The sequence below is a fragment of the Marmota monax genome, unplaced genomic scaffold (assembly GCF_021218885.2).
Source record: "Marmota monax isolate L192 unplaced genomic scaffold, Marmota_monax_Labrador192_F-V1.1 WCK01_AAM20220418_F8-fsc00080, whole genome shotgun sequence".
Taxonomy (NCBI): Eukaryota; Metazoa; Chordata; class Mammalia; order Rodentia; family Sciuridae; genus Marmota; species Marmota monax.
In genome coordinates, this window is record NW_026694750.1 from 7,865,979 (window position 1) to 7,885,642 (window position 19,664).

General features: G+C 63.5%; 1 protein-coding gene across 9 annotated transcripts in view; it reads right to left on the reverse strand.

Annotated features, from left to right (window-relative positions):
* The window catches only part of Prkcz (protein kinase C zeta), an 86,148-nt gene that overhangs the window by 34,714 nt on the left and 31,770 nt on the right, over positions 1-19,664 (reverse strand). For 3 of the 9 annotated variants that reach the window (XM_058572598.1, XM_058572597.1, XM_058572599.1), the window contains one exon: positions 14,423-14,513. The exons of 5 other annotated variants lie outside the window; for them this stretch is intronic. In XM_058572598.1, coding sequence (XP_058428581.1) covers positions 14,423-14,513 — 91 coding nt within the window. Of the gene's footprint in view, positions 1-9,866; positions 9,892-14,422; positions 14,514-19,664 lie in introns of those variants that run through there. One more of the 9 variants, XM_046424462.1, reaches the window with a different exon arrangement.

The following is a 19,664-nucleotide window of genomic DNA, read 5'->3' on the forward strand; positions in this document are numbered from 1 at the left end:
AGGGTGCCGCCCCCAGGGCCTTTCCACGCTGCAGGCTGCGGCTCCCACGCTGCGTTTCTAGCCTCTCATCTGCCCCTGGCTGACCTGGGACTCAGCAGGAGTGGGCTGGGGCCTCGCTGCGCCGCTGGGTGGGACAGCAGACAAGGGTCCCGCAGTCCTCTGTGCCCAGGGAATGTCCCTCCAGAGCCACACCACACGGAAGACGCAGATGACAGAACACACGGCGGAGTCGAGGCAGGCCAGGCTGGGCCAGCTCTGCTCTGGACCAACCTCCTGCGCCCTAGGCCACCTGGACGGGGACACAGCCCAGGGCCTCAGGGGAACAGCCCTCAGGTGGGCTTCCCAACAACAGGGCAAGGGTGGTCCCAGCAGACACACCACCCCTCAGGGCGCAGCCTACAGGGGGCCGCCAGAAGGTGACTCCAGACAGTGGCGCAGCAAGGCGGTGAACCCTGAGCTGTGAGCGCCAGGGCTGCGTGGGCAGGGTGCACAAGGGCCCCTGCCCTGAGCCTCAGGTTCCCTCGTGGGGGACACAGGCCACTCTCCTGGCTTCCACAGGTGGTCCTGCCCCAGCCCTGGAATTCTCACCTGGGGTCCACAACAGAGAAGGGCATTCCCCAGTGATGGGCAGCCGGGCCATCACGTGACCAAGACGGTCCAATCAAGCTGGAGAGCGACTTCAGGTCAGGCTGAAGGGTGGGGCAGGGCGGGAGCCCAGGACACCCTCCAGCCACTGTCCACAGCCTGCAGCCAAGCAACCCCTGGGTGGCCCTCTAGCAGGCCAGTCTGTGGCTCTGAGGCTGAGACTTGTGAAATGGAGCCTTGTCCCCGACGTTCCCCTGGGAAGACACACAGGACTCGGAGGAGTCTCGGGAGCCTGGTGGGGTAGGGACCAGAGTGGCATGGGGGCACTGGGCCGCAGGGGGAGGTCCCTGGACCTCACCAGCCCTGCCTGCTCCTGTGGGAAGGCCCCGGCCAGCGGGCCCAGGAGGCCAAAGGGACGTCTCAGGTGTACTTTGTGAGGAGAGCCACAGGTACCTCCCAGGGCAGCCACTGAGCTCTGCTGCCCACGTGGGCCCCCTGCTGGACGGCGGCGGTATGGCGCAGGAGCAGCCCGGAGCGCCTGCGGAGCTGGCTCTGGCCCCAGGGGGTCAAGCCCCTCCGCAGAATCTGATCCACTTCTGCCAGTGACCCCAGCATAAGACAGGCCACACCCACAGATGACCCACTGAGGGATCACGTCCCTGAATTCTATTTATTTATTTATTTATTTTTGGCGGCAGGGATTGAACCCAGGGTGCTTAACCACTGAACCATATCCCAGCCCATTTTACATTTTTGGGCAGGGTCTCATTAAGTTGCTGAGGCTGGCTTTGAATTTACCATCCTCCTGCCTCGGCCTCCATCATCTCTGAATTCTTAAAATGAGAAAATGCTTAAGTAACTGGGCTTCCTGGGAACTGGTGTGGGGAGTGGTGAGGGCTGGTGGGCACTCCTAGAATAGTGGACCCCAGCCACTACTCCCCCTGACCTGCTGCAGTGGTTGTGGGAGAGAAGGCTGCCTCTGGGTCATCATCAAACGTCATGGGGCCATTAAGCCTGAGATGTCGGGGGCAGTTATGACTTGCTGCAGCAGCTGGAGTTGCAAGGAGTTTAAGCTGTTGGGATGCAAATCAAGGTTGCTGGCAATGCTGGGAACCAGCCTTCTCAGACTGCCCACAGGCTGCCCTGCTCCTCACTGCCCACTTCCACGTGGTGACCGACTGAACCCACCTCTCACGCAGACCCAAAGCCAAGGCCAGGCTCAGGAGCCTGCATCCAAGGTGCAGGCTGAGGCTGGGCGCCTGCACAGGGCCCCACGCGCCGGCCCCAGCCATGGCCACAGCCAGGCAGAGGTGCTGCAGCAGAGGCAGCTCACCCCGGACAGCGAGGTCTGCAGACACAACTCACAGGGCAGAGCCAGGAGCCCTGCTCGCCTCGAGAACAATGGGCAGAAGCTGGGACACAAAGAGGCACTGTGCTGGCCAGGCCCGGGGCCTCGCCTGGCATCCAGGCAGCTCGGGAGGCTAAGGCAGGAGGCCAGCCTCGGCCACTCAGTGAGACCCTGTCTCAAAATGAAAAATAAGGGCGGGATGCAGTACCACCCCTAGTACCAAGACAACACAACAGTCCTGCTGGAGCCCTAGGAGACCGCACAGCAGAGATGAGGGGGGAGGGAAGGCGAGCAGCGGCAGGAAGGTGCCCTAGGCCCACCCTGGGGAGCTGCTGGAGACAGAAACGGGGTTCAGGGCTGCAGAGACCAGACTGCCAGTGTCACAAGTCTAGGACAGGACACCAGCTGCCCCATTCAGCTGGGCTGCCATGGCCAAGGGACCAGGGCTCCTCACGCGGGGATCTGAGACAGGGAGCCTGCAGGGCCGTGCTTGGGGACACCCCTCCCTGGCATGCAAGTGGTGGGGCTCTCCCTGTGTCCTCACAGGGAGAGCAAGCCTGAGGGCCAGCTCCTAGGGTCGCTCACGAGGCCACGGATCCTACCTGGGCACCCACTCTCAGGACCCTCATCGACCCCCAGAGCCCCACTCAACATATGGGGGCACAGACCTTCACTCGACAAGGCTCCATCCACGGCCCCCAGACCATCTCCATATCACTCCAGCTGGACAGCCCAGGTCTCACCTCATTCCAGATCACCTCTGCAGCAGAAGGCCCAGTCTCAACTGAGTCACCAGAGTAAGACTCAAGGAGGCAGGTGAGAGCCACCTGGGGGCCACATTCCTCTCCCACAGGAACCTACACAACTGGATGGAATCAGAGCTTCCAGAAAATAGCTATGAGACAGGCCTGGGAGAGACGGCCCCTTGAGAGGAGGCAGCAAAGGAAGAAAGGCTGCTGGCCCCAGCAGACCCAGAGCCCAGCAGGCCCAGGGCCCAGCAGACCCAGGGCCCAGCAGACCCAGAGACCAGCAGACCCAGGGCCCAGCAGGCCCAGAGCCCAGCAGACCCAGGGCCCAGCAGACCCAGAGACCAGCAGGCCCAGAGACCAGCAGACCCAGGGCCCAGCAGACCCAGAGACCAGCAGACCCAGGGCCCAGCAGACTCAGAGACCAGCAGGCCCAGGGCCCAGCAGACCCAGGGCTCAGCAGACCCAGAGACCAGCAGGCCTAGGGCCCAGCAGACCCAGAGACCAGCAGGCCTAGGGCCCAGCAGACCCAGAGACCAGCAGACCCAGGGCCCAGCAGGCCCAGGGCCCAGCAGACCCAGGGCCCAGCAGGCCCAGGGCCCAGCAGGCCCAGGGCCCAGCAGACCCAGAGACCAGCAGGCCCAGGGCCCAGCAGGCCCAGGGCCCAGCAGACCCAGAGACCAGCAGGCCCAGGGCCCAGCAGGCCCAGGGCCCAGCAGGCCCAGGGCCCAGCAGACCCAGGGCCCAGCAGACCCAGAGACCAGCAGGCCCAGGGCCCAGCAGACCCAGAGACCAGCAGGCCCAGAGACCAGCAGACCCAGGGCCCAGCAGACCCAGAGACCAGCAGACCCAGGGCCCAGCAGACTCAGAGACCAGCAGGCCCAGGGCCCAGCAGACCCAGGGCCCAGCAGACCCAGAGACCAGCAGGCCCAGGGCCCAGCAGACCCAGAGACCAGCAGACCCAGGGCCCAGCAGACCCAGAGACCAGCAGACCCAGAGACCAGCAGGCCCAGGGCCCAGCAGGCCCAGGGCCCAGCAGACCCAGAGACCAGCAGGCCCAGGGCCCAGCAGGCCCAGGGCCCAGCAGACCCAGGGCCCAGCAGACCCAGAGACCAGCAGACCCAGGGCCCAGCAGACCCAGGGCCCAGCAGGCCCAGGGCCCAGCAGACCCAGAGACCAGCAGGCCCAGGGCCCAGCAGCTAATCTCTCCTCTGATGCTCTGCCTTCCTGGCACATAGTGGCTTGGAAGACGGCCCCTCTCGAGATCTGGGAGGAAAGGAATTATGGAGCAGTAACCCTGGAGGTCAGCATGAAGGTCAGCATGTAGTGTGAGGCTTTGCTAAACCCTCAGTGCCCCAGTGGAGGACAAGACCCAAGGTACCAAGCAGGAAGAGACACTAGATGTCATGCCCCAGATTCACAAAGCACAACCTCAATTAGGATCAATTCGATGTCTCCCCCTTTTCCCCGAGACTGCTAATATAGAAGCATGCTGACATGGTGACATGTTTTAAAGGACCCAAGGAGAAAGTCAAAGGTCACCTTTAGGGAACAGGGTCCATGGGTGATATTCCAGCACAGGTGACCAAGCCACCAGATAATGCACTAAACAGAGAAGGGAACCACCACCCACCACATCCCGACACCCAGCGGGAGACAGGCAGCGGGCCGGGGCCACACCTGCAATCCCAGCGATTCGGGGGGCTGAGGCAGGAGACCTGCAGGCTGGAGGCCAGCCTCAGCACCTCAGTGAGGCCCTGGGGTTCAGCTCAGGGTGGGGCACCTGCCTAGCAGGTGCAAGGCCTGGGCTCGACAGTCAGCACCAAAACAAAGTAAGAGAGACGCCCTTCTTCCACCTAAGCAAAGACTGACCCTCTGTCATCAGCAAGTTGGTGCTAAAGAAACCCAAAGACCTGGGTGAGAACAGGGCGGGAAAGGACCCGGTGGGAACAGCCTGGATGACAGCGGAGGGCTGACCGGGACTGACACGTGGCTCCCACGCGAAGCACAAGTGGACCCAGCACTGCACCCAACAGTGACTGTCAGGCCAGAGGGGACACTCCCTGTGGCTCTCCAGCACCAGGTCCAAGACCCGACACAGAAAAGCCGAGCAGTCAGTCCCCAGTGCCCGAGGGTTCTGCCTGGAGAGTGCCAGCAGTCAGGGCCAGGTCAGCACCGAGTGTGGGCACCTGCCTGGCTGCGACACCGACAAGGCCGTGTGACAGCCGCTGAGGGGCCTGACGCTGCCTCAGGAGCCAAGTCCTCTAGAGGTGACTGACGTCCGTGGAGGTGCAGAGGTCCCGGCAGACACTAGGCCATGCTTGGGCAGCTTGCAGATGAGTGTCCTGGCCAACCAGGGACAAGTGCCAGGAGGGAAAACACCATTCCGCACCCCAGGGCTGGTGCGATGCCCTCATCAGCAGTGTGCGGAGGGCGCCGGGCCCAGGTGAGAAGTCGGCACAGCCAGGCAGGAGCCCCCACTGTGAACCCTCCTGGGCTAGTGACATACCGGGCGGCCTTGTGACCACGAGGGCCGAAATGGACATGCACACAGGCCTCTAGCGGGCTAGGCGTGGGGCCTGGGGTGGGCAGTCAGGCCCTCGCTGACTCCCCCGGAGACCGACAGGTGCAGGCCGTGGCCCAGAGCCCAGCACAGGAGGGACTAACACGATCAAAAGAGAAGCTGGAGGATGCCCACCTGCAGCCAGACAGCTGGCGTTTCTTTCTGGGTAACAGGTATGAGAAGCTGACCAAGAAGAAAGACAGAAACGACATGAACGTGACTGACGTGTCCACCCAGAGCGCCCGTGGCTCTTGTGTGCCTGGAGTGTCCAGGAAAGCAGGCCCATTGGCTCAGGAGTCGGGAAGCCGGGGCTCCCTCCCCACAGTGCAGCCAGGCCAGGAGTGAAAGGGAGAAGGGCACCTCAAGACGCCCAGGTCCTGGAGACCAAGCAACATCCTCTAAACCTGCAGCTCTGGAGGGATGCTAAGGTGTCAGGACGCCCTCGAGAAAGTGGTAAGGGTGGTGGACGCTGTGGAGGTCATGCTTGGAGGGGAACAGGCAGACCACACGTGGCAGGGAGGAGGAGGGGTCCAAGAGCTCTCCAGTGCAGCCTTGACTCCACAGGCAGCACCAAGGACGCCCGAGCCGCCGAGGGTGGACGTGATTCAGATGGGCAGAGGGAGTCGGCAGAACAGAAACACAGGCAGCACCAGCAAAGGTGACGGAAGAGACAATGTACCTGACAAGCGTTTGCAAGACTGCTGGACCCCAGAGCACTCCCGGACCCCAGGCCCTTCACACAGCCAGACTCAAAACTGACCACTACCACACTTGCAGACAGCCGGCGGTCCCAGGCGGAAATGCCCTGAAGCCCCCGTTAGCCACGTTCAGCTTCCATCCCCAGGAGCCGCAGGACCCGCGGAGGCAGAGGCCACCGCAGCAGCCAGTGGGGCCTAGAGATGGGGACCCCGTACTCTTTCAGGACGCCCCAGGCAAACTGCAAAGACCTGCCAGGCACTCCCAGAAGGCCACCATGGGACCAGGAGGACCAGGGCTGGCTGGCCAAGGAGCTCACTGACAGAGGGAAAAGGAGAAACCGAAGGGTCCTCTCCACCACTGCAGGACGCCTTCTGCCAGCGGCAAAGGCCCACCTTGTGCCCAGCCACATTAGTGTCACGAGACCCAGACTCAGGACAGGTGGGACCTTGGCAAACAAGACGGGAAAGTGAGACACAGGCACCACCGGAGGGCAGTCGGAGGACGCGTTCGCCACAGCCCACTGCGGAAGCACGAGGTCCAAGAAAGACCGACTTGAGAAACTCAGCCCGCCATTTACCAGAACATTCCCACCGAGCAGGCTCCAGGTCCACCTGGTGAGTCCTCCCACGGAAGTTAGAAACAGCATCATCCTCCACAGAACTTCCGCAGCCTTGTTTTAATGTTTATTTTTTGGTTGTAGTTGACACAAGACCTTTATTTTATTTATTTTTAGGTGGTGCTGAGGACCCAACTCGTGCTAGGTGAGCGCTCTGCCACTGACCCACAGCCCAGCCCCTCCCCAGGGTCTTAAAAAGCTCCATTTATTTTCTAAGACCAGCACAGCCCCAAGTAGCCACCAGAGGACAGCGTCCATCACCCAACAGCAAAGTCAGAGGCCACTCTGCTTCATGACACCCAACAGCATCAGCAACCTGCACGCCCCAGGGAGACAGAGCTGGTCAGCTGCCAAGGCCAGGGTTGGCAGAGCAGGAGAAAGGCCCAGCACGTGGACACAGCTGCCCCTGGGGCAGCCCCCAGGAGCCCGGCAGGAGCTCCTTAATGGGAGGAGGGGTTCCCAGGTGGACACTCCACAATCGACCCCTCCAGTGGAGAGGTTTAAAGGCCGTTCCCTGTAACAGGCACAGGAGGATGCTGCTGGGCACTGCATCCACCCCACGTGCTTGGAAAGATGATCGGTGCCTGGGAACGAGACAAGGAAAGGGAGAGAGAGGCCTGTCGCCGGCTGAGGAAGTGGCCATTCCTGTGGGGAACCTAGGGAACGGGAGGCAGAGTGCCAGGGCTGGCTGCAGGCTACGGGCACGGGCCAGCTGACCGCGCCCTCCACGTTTGCTCGAGCAGCCAGAGAGCAGACTGTCCGCACAACACGGCTTGGATTCACCTGACAAGGACTCGGGTCCCGGGTTCCACCTGCAGAGGTCTGCAGGTGGCTGAAGGAAAGGCTCAGATGGGGCCTCTCTGCTACCATCTCCTTCACTCTGACCTCCTGGATCCAGGAACCAGGTCTGACCCGATGAGCACCTTGTGATGCGTCAAAGCTCCCCCCAGGTGACAGCAGCCTCACACCTGGGACAAGGCTCTGCCCAACCACGCCTGGTGACAGAGCTGGTCAGCTAGAGGCACTGCCCCGCTACGCCCTCAGAACAGAGCCGACGGTCCTCCCCAGCATGGCCTTCCCTCTGGGGGACCTGGGAGCCTCCCAGGAGGCTGGAGGTGCCACGTGCCGGGACTGGGATGCAGAGGGCGAGGGTCAAGCTATCAGAAACAGGCTTAGGAGACAGGGTCTGGCGGGGGTCGGCCCAAGCGTCCCCAGAGTGCAGGTGATGTCGCCTCACAGCAACAAGCCCTGGGCAGCCCTAGGGGTCACACAGGGGCTGGTGGGGTGCAGTGGGGGCTCCAGGATCGGGGTCTTTCCAATCCTCCTCATCCCATCCCAGCCCAGAACTAGCCTCTCTTGGGCCTGCAACCTTCAAGGTGTGTCCCCATCCAGAACCTCTGTCCCCTCCCTCCCAGCTCTGCACAACACCGCTCAGAGGTGCATGTCCTGGCCGCAACCGGATGCTCCATGGCTCTCAGTGTCCCCACCTTCTTAGTAGAGTGTGGCTTCCCCGCAACATGGTCCCCAAACACCTTCTCTGTTCTTTCCCACCAAACCCCTAGTGCTCAGTGACCTTGGCTACTCCTACGTTGGCCCCCTCCACACATGGGACCCCCAACTCCCAGGCCTCCGTGCCTGGCTTCATCACCTGCAGATGCGGCAGGGGCCTCAGCATCTCCACCTGAGCATCTGCTCGGAGCTGGTTGCCCTCACTCCCACCAACCTTGCTGCCACACAGCCTCACTCCTGCATGGGGCATGCGGCTGCTGCCCTTCTTCACCTGGGAATGTCCCCTTGGCCTCTGGATCTGAGTGGAGGCATCACCTGCTGGGAATGCCTTCCTGAAAGCCCACGTTCTAGATGGTGAGACCCAAGGAGGTACGAGACCCAGGACAGGTGAGACCCGGGCAGGTGAGACCCGGGACAGGTGAGACCCGGGCAGGTGAGACCCGGGCAGGTGAGACCCGGGACAGGTGAGACCCGGGACAGGTGAGACCCGGGACAGGTGAGACCTGGGAAAGGCGGGACACAGGACAGGTAAGTCTCAGGAGAGGGGAGACCCAAGGACAGGGGAGACCCAAGGACAGGTGAGACCCAAGGACAGGTGAGACCCAGGACAGGTGAGACCCAAGGACAGGTGAGACCCTGGGAGGGACGAGACCCAGGATAGCTGAGGCTCCCCACAGGGGTCTCATCACCTGGGAAGCCCACAGTCTCACAGTGCCATCTCCCACTGTCCACCCTGGGCTGGCTCCTCCCTGAGGATGTGGGACCCTGAAGATGCACCTGGTTGAGGTGAGCTCAAAGCCCAAGCTAAAACGCCAGAGCCACGGCTGAGAAGGAAGCCAGGTCCTGCTGGCGTCCAGGAGGCCGTGGCCAGGGACCCCAGTGGGAGCCCAGTGGAGTCCCTGGAGGTAGCTCTGCTTGGGACTTGGGCCTCAGGTCCTCTCTGCTCGTGGAGAGAGCCTGGGAAAGGCCCTGAGCCCAGCTCCTTCCCCACCCAGCCATATGGGCTGAGATTGAACCCGCTGTGACCACTGTCTCCAATACCCAGTCAGTGACCAAGTCCACCTACCCGATCACTGGACATTTCCAGACTCTGTCCTGCCTCCCAACATCTCCCATCTGAACCAGGGCCCCAGCTGGCCGCCTCCCCTGACCCTCCCCAGCCACGCTGTAAAACCTGGGATAAGCAGCTTGGCCCACGGGCCTGGGTCTGCACCCCCAGTGCCGAGTGGTCTATAAGCAGGAGGTGCTGGGTCCCCATCAACGGGCCGAGGACCAGACCCAGCGGGTGCTGCCCTGCAGTGGGCGGGCGTGAGCTGCGACCAGCTCCTGTCCTCCTGTGGCTGAGACTCCACCTGCAGCCCCTCCCCACCCCGGGCTCCCTGCAGTCAGCCCTCCAGGGGAGTGGGCCGTTAGCATGTTCTAAATTCATCACCACACATGACCACCAGAACCATCTTGTGGGGAGGGAGAGACCTCCACTTACAGATGAGAAAACCCAGGCACCTAAGGTCAAGGACTGCCCCCCAGGGAGACTGCTAGGGAAGAAAGAACCCCCACCAGCCTCCAGAGGGACATGGCCCAGCCCACACCTGGCCTTCAGCCCAGGTCCACCTTCAGAACTCTGGAAATAAACCTGCGTTGTTTTTAAGCCACCAAGTTGTGCTAATTTGTTACAGCAGCCCAGGGAAGGTAATCCATGTCCACAAGAATCATGACCACCTGATCCAAGTCTGGTCCATTTCACCTGACCCACGTCCACCTGCCCAGGAATCTATTCAGGTCCACCTGGCCCAAGCCTACCTTCACCCATATCCACCTGTCCAGGAGAGATGGAGGGCACATCGGCTAGTCTCTCTTCACAGCCCTGGAAACTTGAGACCTGCCTCTTCCACGGCCAGTAGGCCGCGACTTGAGTCTTGCGGATGTGCCTGGACAGAGGCTGACCACGTGGACAGAGGCTGGAGGTGTCACTGCAGCCACCCACATGGCTGCAGTGAAGCCAACCTCCCCCACAGCTGGAACCCACGGACCTGGACACAGTGGACACCCAGGAGGCGGTGCTGGGGTGTGCCCCTCACCCACTCAACCCTTGGTGTCTTGTCTGCGCCAACTAGAGAGGCCCCAGGAATCCTGGCCCGGGGGCATGGCTAGGTGGCCTCAGACCTGTACACGCTCCATCCCACCAAGTCCGCAAGCTGCCCACAAGGCCCTGCCCTCGGCCCCAGTCCTCTGCCTCCTCCCGCCCCTCCCGCCGGCAGCACCACCACCCAGACAGCTAGGCGCCTCCCCCCACTGGTGCCCAGGGCTCCCAGCCCCACCGCCAGTCCACCCCAAGAAGCCCTGGCAGGGAAGTGAAGTGGGACGGCAGGCTCCTCCCCAGAGTCACCACACGGCTGTCCATCACAGGGAGGGAAGGACAGAGACCCTTCCGTCAGCCTGGCACACCACGGAGGTGGGGACTGCCCACTGCAGGGCCACTACCCCACCGGCACCAGGAGGAGGGACACGGCCCCCCAGAGGGCCTGGCTGGTGGACGGCTGACCCACGTGTGGAGTAGCCAGCCCACCCAGGCAGGGACCAGCTCTGGGCAGGCAGCAGTACTCCTGGGGTCTCAGGGCATGCTGTGACGGACACCCTCCGCCACGGCTGCAGGACTCTGACAGTGCCAGAGTCCGAGGGCAGGGAGGCCAGAGTCGGTCGGCCGGGAGGTTCTCTTCACTGGTGGTGCCAGGTCACATGTGCACTGGACAGCAATCCCAGGTCCAGCACTGCGCTGCAGTCATCCCTGGACACCAACCAGTGACCCGTGACACCATGCGGGGAGTACGAATGCTGGCCTCCTGTGGAGGACGACACCTTCCCGTGGCCACACTGACCCCCACGTGGCGCCACCTGCAGCCCTCCCGGGTCCTGTCGATCACTCCTGCTCTGTCTCCAACGGCTTCTCCTGGATCCTCTGTGGCCCCTGCCCTCGGCCTGCTGGGCAGCCGCGGCCGGTGGGCCAGTGCTGCCTCCTGTCCCGCCCAGCTCCAGGCCGTGCCCTGCCCCACAGCTCTGGCCTCTCCTGGGTAGGAGTGGCCTCCCCCACCAGCCTCTGGGCTCGTCCCACCCAGGGCCCTGTCACAGCTGCTCTCCACACCTGCGGGTCCTCCTCCTCCCTCTCTTCTGTCCAGTCCTGGCTCGGGTCACCCCCCGCCAGCTCCAAGCCAGCTCTGCCCAGGCTCTGTGGCTCCTTCTCTGCCCTCCAGGACGCCAGTTCCTGTGAGCAGGAGGTGCCACCTGGTCCGCGACCAACAAAGTCCCCATGGCACCTGCACAGAGGCCCCAAGGCTCAGGTGACTGATCCAGAGCCCACTGTCGTCCGTCCCTGGCCTGTGGTCTTGACACCCAGCGAGAGGACGGGCACCAACTGCAGCCTCCCTCCAGCTGTGGAGCTGGCATCTAGTCCAGCCAGAGGTCATAGCGAGGGCGGCAACCTGGTCTCGATGCTCGGCCGATGGCCTCGGAGCCCCCTTCGGCCGGCCCCACACCTGGATGGGCTGATGAGCCTCCCTCGACCCTGCTGACCCCCAGACCCCCTCCACTGTGCCGAGCCCTCCTGCCCAGCTCGGAACCCTGTGCGCCTCCCAGACACCTCATCCCACGGGCAGCACCAGTGACAATCCCTGAACCACATCTGGGTGAAGCTGTCCCAGCTCTGGGGGCCTAGAACTGGCAACAGGACTTCAGGGGCCCGGTCCAGGTATCCGGTGTGGGGGCTACGCTGGCCCACGCGGCACACCGGCTCCGTCACGGCCTCCACGCTCCCCCTGCTGCTGGTCGGGCTTCCCCAGGGCAGCTCCACCAGTGGCCAGTGCCCAGCGGGACTCTGGGAAGGGGGACGGCAAAGACCCAGGCATTGTGTCCATGGGATCCAACTGCAGAGACCAGCCGTGCTCGGGCCACGGCCACTGCCAGCAGCAGAGGATCCACCGGGAACCTTGTGCTGGCCGCTCAGGCCACACTGCTGATCTCAGAAACGCAAATCTGGGCGGGATGTCCCCCACCCTGTCCCGGGTCACACTGTGCACACCTGCCTTCCCCCCCCTTCCCCCAGCTGCGCACTGTTGGCTCGGGCCGCTCACGAGGCAGGAGTCCCCCACAGTCGGACAACACGAGCAGGGGGGCCAGCAGGCCTCAGAAAGGCCAGGCAAGAGCCCACTGGAAAGAACACAACCTGAATCCTGGGGCAGAGCAGAGGGACGCGTCCAGAGGAAGGATGGGCTGGGGTCACAGCAAGGCGCGCAGGTGGCCCTCCTGCCAGGTGGAGAGCTCGAGCACTCACGCCCTCCTCAGAAGCCTCCCAGGGACACGGTGTCAGGGACTGGGCTCGGCACCTAGCAGCAGGCCTGGGGCACGCAGCACACGCAGAGTGCTGCTCGCATCCACACCGCCCCGTGCCCGAGCTCCTGGTCTGCCGGGGCCCAGGGACAGATGATATCCAGAGCAAGTGAGCAAACGGTGGAGACAGTGGCCACTGCTAGGGGAAGAGGAGCCCAGGCCAGAAGGGCACCAGGCGCGGGACCTGCTCACCAGCAAGGCAGCCCCTTCCCCTCCCTCTACCAGAAGAGCAGCTGGGCCCCCAGGACTCGCCATGCTGCCCAGGTGCTGCCGAGTGGCCGACCCGGGAAGGGCCTGTGGTCTTGACACCCAGCGAGAGGACGGATACAAGGAGTGCTCCCCGAGGACGGTCAGGGAAAGCAAGGGCAGGAGGCCCGAGGCCCTGGGAGGCCCCGCGCGTGGCCTTCCCACAGAGGCCCGGCCCTGGCCCTGCCTGGCTGTGTCGATTCCACGTGAGGCCACAGCAGCGCTGGAGCCCGACACAGAGACGGAGGGTCTCCCTGAAGCCCAGCCTCAGCTGCCTCGAGAAGGAGCCAGAGGCAGGGACCCAGGCACTTACCTGGGCACGCTGCAGACCATTTCCACAGCGAGTAAAGACGCAGTCCTCCGCTGCATGGAATTCCCAGCAAGACCAAACTCACTCACCGAGTCCCCATCCCGCTAGGAGGGATTTGCAGACCCCACCTGTCCAGGGCAGCATGAGTGACAGATTACATCAAAGGTGGGGGACCTTGAGGCACAGAAACGCTCATGCCACCAAGAGATGGAGGACGGCTCTGTGAGGGCAGCCACCCCGGCCACCAGGCCCCCAGGCTGACGGTGAGAACTCCAGTTGCCCTGGACCCACCTTCTAAGTTTGCTCAGGGCACAGCCCACAGGCTGGGCCGACGGGGGCTGCACGGGTCAGAGGCCCTGGGCTGGGAGACGGTCTGACCACAAAGGCTCCTGCTGGGCACACGGCTACCGCCTTCTGTTCACCTCTCGGAAGGACGCTAATATACACTCTGCCTGTGACCCCCGGATCACGGCCACCATCACACTGTCCACAGGAGCCGACTCCCGAGGCCATGGAGGTGGCCAAGGGAAAGGGCAGCAGTGGAGTCAGCAGAGGCCCACCTGGCAGCCTGTGGCAGCCTGCGGGCAGGTGACGGGGTCAGCACAGGGCGGCAGAGTCACGGTCTCTGGAACCCTGGAGGCGCAGTCAGCACCCAGCTCCCATGTGGCAGACGCTGAAACAATCTCCGCAAGGAAACCTGCACCTGGAGAGCAGAGCCGAGCCCAGGAAGGCGCGTCGGGGAGCCGAGCCCAGGAAGGCGCGTTGGGGAGGAAGGCGCGTCGGGGAGCCGAGCCCAGGAAGGCGTGACGGGGAGCCGAGCCCAGGCCGGGTGGTCTCGGCTCGGGAACCGGAATCACCGCCCGCGACAGAGGATGGGAAGGGGACCAGGAAGACCAAAAGGAAAGGAGCTGTTCAGAGCAGGGGCCCCGGTCGCTGCTGCAAGGGGCACAGCCTGCGGTCACCTCTCCCACACAGGACCCTGACCACGCTGGCACTGAGCTGAAAGCGTGTTTTTCTGTTCCTTGCAAGTGATCCCATTTAGCTCGACAGGGACAGATGACGTTCAGCTTAACTGGAACAGGAAATAGGTCACATCCAGGTTTCACTGAACTGACTCTTAGAGCCTCACCAACTGCTCAGCTAGCCAAAGGCCAGCAGCTCCTGCACTGCCCTGCCTCCCGCCCTCCCCCTCAGCTGCTCTGAGCAGCAGGCCCAGCCCCCAGGGCCTTTGCACATGTTGCACCCCCCCCTGGCTAAGGCCCCAGCTGCCTCGCTGCCTCTCCTGCCATGGCCCGTCTGTCTGGTTCTGAGCCACACCTCTGGTCACTCCTTGGTGCTGCCCGCTACTTTGGCCCCTCAGCAGCTGCCCCAACATGAATTACGAGTTGGAACTTTTAATTATCCGCCTGTGTGGACGAACCTGCTTGGTTTTTGTATGTCTGCTCTTTACCAGGGGCGTGCTGGGCTTTGAGGACCGTCCAGCCCGGCACCTGCGGGCCCCGCCAATGTACCTGGAGAGAATGAACAACAGGGCCTCAGGTCAGAAAACCTGTACGTGTCATCAAGGAGGCTTTTGGAAAGTAAGATGGACGTCCGCGGCATTCTCACATTTATTACCCAATTTAATCCCAGCAACTCACGACAGGGCCTTGTGGGAGACTAAGGCAGCCCCCAGGTCACCTAGAGCACGGCGGGCGTGGCCAGGTCCGAGCACCGCCGAGAGCAAGTCTGTAGGCATAAGGAGCCTTCACAGGGCCATCTTGCCTGTGGGCTCTACCCTCGGCTGAGCTCGGGCCGCAGGCTTCACCGAGGTGGCCCAGGGTCAGACTGAGTGGGTGGCCCTGGCCACAATGTCCGGAGTGGCCTCAGTGAGGTAAAGCAGAAGTCCCCCAGGCAGGAGTGGGAGCTGGTGCCAAAACTGAGTCTTGGCCCCTCCTGGCCATGAGCTGGCCTCGTCCCCAGGACATCTATCACAGTGTGGTCACCAGCTCTGGGGCCAGGGCACAACGCCGGCCCTGCGGGCAGGAGGTGGGTCGGTCTGCGTGGGGACTCGGGGGCTGCCCTGTTCCCAGCAGGCCGCACCGCAGGTTGAATTCCCGACACGAGTGTCCACGTCTTCCAGATTTTTTTTTCTTAAAAAGCGGAGCGTCCCCAAGTCTGGAGAAGATGCGAGGCCCAGGCCCGCAGGGCAGGTGAGCAGCCCCAACCCTCTCACCAGGGCCCTCCCCTGGGAGCGGACGGCGGACTGGCCACCCCTGCCTTCTCCGTGGCTCAGTCAGTTCTGACCTTCTCCAAAGTTCCTGAGAGGCCCAGAAAGGGGCGTTGGTGGCCGGAACCTCGGTCACACCCAGAATGCACCTGGGTGGCCCCAGGCCGGCGCAAACCGGTGACGGCGGAGTGGGCAGGGAAGCTGAGGGCAGACCATTGGCGCCAGGCCTTGCCCAGCTGGGCTCCCTGTTCACTGTTCCCCACGGGGCTCCGGGGCCGGGTGGGGCCAGCCCCAACATCCCAGTGACCCCAGCTCCAGGGCCAGCTGCAGCCTGGACTCCGCCCAACCCCCCAGTGGGGTCGGAGTTCACACCAGCTGCACCCGGGACCCGTCAGTCAGGACGCCAACAGGTGACATCAGCACCCACGCTGAGGGACAAGCACCGTCGGGGCCGTCCTTGCTCCGGACACAGGAGCCCATCAACCCTGCTGCTCCTCCCCAAAGCTGCGAAACAACCGCGAGTTCAAGTAGCAGCTCCCTGTGCAGCAACGAGCAAGCACCCCCACGCCCAGTGCTGGGGTGCTAAGCTCCACAGGCCTCACCCCACGCCCTGCCCCGGGTGCGGACACCAGGAAAGGCTGGACAAGCTTGCTGTCCTCTCCTTGGCAGCGCCTGGGCTGTGCAGGAAAACGCGGGAGCCGGGTAGTTCATGGGGTGCAGACCCCTGCTCAGGAGCCACTCAGACCCAGTCGGCCCACCCGACAGCCAGCCAGGAGCGAGTCCCACTTTCTTGGGAGCAGCAGCACCAAGGCCGCTTCAAACCTCGAGGAGGGCTGTGTTCACCCAGGAGTCTTGTCAGCCCCCCGAGGCAAGCCACCAGAGTCTGAGAACCTGCTCAAAACCAGCCTGGGACCGGTACTTGTACTGAGTACTTGTCCTGAGCACCAGTACACATTATTGGGTCTGACCCTTGGGAAAGCCAGGGAAGTTACCTGTGTCCCCAACCTGCCATCTGAGGGAACTGTGGCCCAGAGAGGAGAGGGGACCCATCGAGGGCCACAGAGAGGAGCAGGGCTGACACTGGCTGCCTTAGGTGCCACTTCAGCCACGACAGGGGGACCTAAGATGCCGTCCTGTGCCTGATGGACACATGTGGCACTAACAGCCCGTGTGACCAGGTGGTGAAGACACTTGGGGAGGCTCAACGGGAGCCTCCAGCACGGACCCAGGAAGCCACCGAGCTTGCTCCTGAGGAAGCCCAGCCCAGGGGCCCTGAGCACAGCCGTGAGTGACACTCGGTAGAACCGCGTGGCCAGACAAGTGCAAAGCTGAGCACACAGGCCAAGGCCAAGGTCCGGTGGAGCTTCTGCCGCACGGCCAGGGCCCTGAACCCACTGCAGGTGGAGGAGGCGCCGGGAGAGATGCTGTCCACGGCGGACACCAGCGCACACCACGCTCCGCCCACTGCCTTCATGGAGACCTGACGGCAGCCCGGAACGTGGCCACCTCTGTGCCTCTTTCAGTGGGTTTCTCACGCCCCACCCGTGTGGCAGACATGAAATTCTCAGCCATGGGGAACCAGCCACAGTGATGTGCGGTTGCCATGGGCAACAGATCCTCCCCCAAAAGTGGAAACAGTGAAGGCCTTGGCCCACTGCCACCGTGGGCACAAACTCCCACGGAGCTGGTGTCACGAGTGCCAGGGCCGTGGGCACCTGCAGAGGGAGGCAGGCACGGCACGGCCAGGCCTGGGATGTGGGAAAGGACCTGGGGCGGGCAGAGCCGCCCAACAGAGTGTGGGGCGACCCCGGGACCCAGCAGACCCACGGCAGCCAAGATGCAGAGCACCCCGCACGAGAAGTCATGGGGTGGGCCAGCACGGGTGTCCACGCAGGGCCGGCATCACGTGTGTGTCCACATCTGGGGTGGGTCGGGGTGGGTGCTTCCTAGAGGCAGGTGAGCAAAGAGGTCAAAACTGAGCTGTGAGGGAAATGGCCGCACAGTGTCAGGCACAGGCCGAGGGGGGGGAGGACACAGGGCCTCCCAGGCCACAGCCGCCCGTGCACCCTACAAGGGAAGGTAGGTGGGGGGGAGGCCGTGGGTCCCCAGGGCCACTGGGCTTGGCGGGGCAGCGAGACCTGGAGCTGGACCCTCCCAGCGCCAGTCAGAGACGGGTCCAGAAAGACGGACAAGGGCCGGGGCCTTGCCCAGTGGCACAGTGCTGCCCGGCACAAACAGGCCCCGGTTCGACCCCAGCACCCACAACTGCGGAAACGAGGGGCAGCTCCCAAAAGACCGGGAGGTGGTGCGCTGGGACAGGACGCCTGGAGGACCACTGGGGACGGAGCTGAGCCCAGCCCGGGACTCCACGCCCGCCACCCCGTCCTGCCCTCTGGCCCCACCGTGTCAGCGCTCACTGGAAACTGGGGCCTAGGCTTCCCCAGATACCCATCCCTTAAGGCTTAAAGATGATCACGTTTAGATCCCCCTGTTAAGAAACAGACAGACAGACAGACCAGCTGACATCCCTGATGAACCACGGGCGCGCTCCCGAGCGAACCCCTAAAGCTGCAGGTCCTCCTGGCCCCACGGCCCACTCCCAGGGGACAGCTGTGCCCGAGGCCCACACTGCAGACCCTTGGCCACTCTCTGCAGTGCAGAGTGTCAAGTGCAGCTGGCTCCGGCACGGCCACGGGTGCTTCACACTGGGGTCCCAGGCCCCCAGCATGCAGGACGCCCAGGCAGGGCCTGGGAAGGGACCACTCCTCCCTCCTCTGCTGGGCTGGGTCCTCTTCTGCACAGTGCCCAGTAGAGCAGCAGGGACCTCTCTCCTCGTTGCCCTCAAAGGAGCACCGAGGTGCTGTGTCCCTGCCCATCGGGATTCACGCAGGAAACCCGGTCAGGAAGGGATCACGCACCAGGACAGGGCCAGCAGAGGGGACAGGCACTCCCGGCTGGATCCCGTGCAGGAGCAAGAATCTCAGAGAAGCAGTGAAATCCTATCTGGCTCACACTGTGGCGGGCAGTGAGGACAGGCCACCCCACTGTCCCCCAGACAGGCAGCTCCTGCAGCTACATCATGCCGACCCGCAGCAGCTGTGTCCCGCACAGGCCTGACCCCATGCAACAGGTCAAGCAGGGCACGTGGCGCGCCGGTGATCCCAGCAACTTGAGGTGAGGAAGGAGGATCGTGGGCTCTGGCCAGCCTGGGCAGCTCAGCAGGACCCTGTCTCAAGATTAAAAAAAAAAAAAAAAAGTCCCGGGAGGCAGCTCAGTGGGAGGCGCCCCGGGTCCACGTCCCAGCACCGCACAAGTACAACCCAACCCAACTGAAGAATATCAAGAAGAGGAAGAGGTGGACCACCCGCACGAGCCAGGACACTGCCCGCTGACCGCATAGGAAGCTCGTCCACTCTCTGCCCCGGAAGTCAAGGCTGCCCACACCTCTGCTTCTAGAACCAAGAGTTCCAGCCAAAGAGGCGAGACCCACGCGCACCGCCTAAGGTCCGCCATTAGAACCCGGGGAGAGCGCGACGCAGCAGCCTTGTTCCACCGCGGCCGGCGGTCCCCAGACTCATCTCCAAGGGGACGCGCGGTGGCTGACATGGACGTGGAGAGAGTGGCACCCTGCACCACAGGACCTGTCCCCACACCCCCAGGGTGGCACCACAAAACAGAGATGGGAGCCTCGGCCCGGCCGCGGGAGTCAGGCAGCTGAAGGACCCGGACGCAGGCGCCTTCTGCCCCTAGGCGCACAGCTGCTCCCACGGCCAGGGCAGGAGGCCCCTCCTTGGGGACCAATGGGTAAGGAGGTGGGGTGTGCACAGCAGCCACGACAAGCAGCCCAGAGGGAAGGGGACTGTCACACAAAGGTGGCCCCCGAGGGCAGCACGCTAAGTGGAACAGGGTGGTGACAGGAGAGACCTCGTGCTAGTCCATGCAGGCCATCAGGCCCCTGGGGACAAGGTAGAAGGGAGGCTGTGGGGAGGGATGGGAGTGAGTGCTTAATGGGACAGTGTTGGCTCTGCACGAGGAGATGTCCTGGGGACACTGCCTGACCACGTGGAGGGGCTTCCTCCGTCGGCTGCACACGAGCCCTCGGTGCTGTGTGCCTTCTGCCACAATTGGAACCCAGAGTGACGGGAACGGGGCTCTGATCCCTTTATCAAGGTCACCCCAGGTGGCGCCTTTGGCAGTCTGTGTAGGGTGCTGGAGACGATAGGCAAGTGCCCACCACTGAGCCCCAACCCCAGCCCTCGTGGGGTGCGCTTGACGAGTGTCATTTGTAGTCTGTTGAGTGATAGGCTCAGGTCATAATGTCCAGAAAAACCAGGTCCTGCATGTTGTGTGGGGACGGTTGATAACACATCTGCACGAGGGGCTGGGCTGGGGCTCAGGGGTCGGGCACCTGGCATGCGTGAGGCACTGGATTCAATCCTCAGCATCACATAGA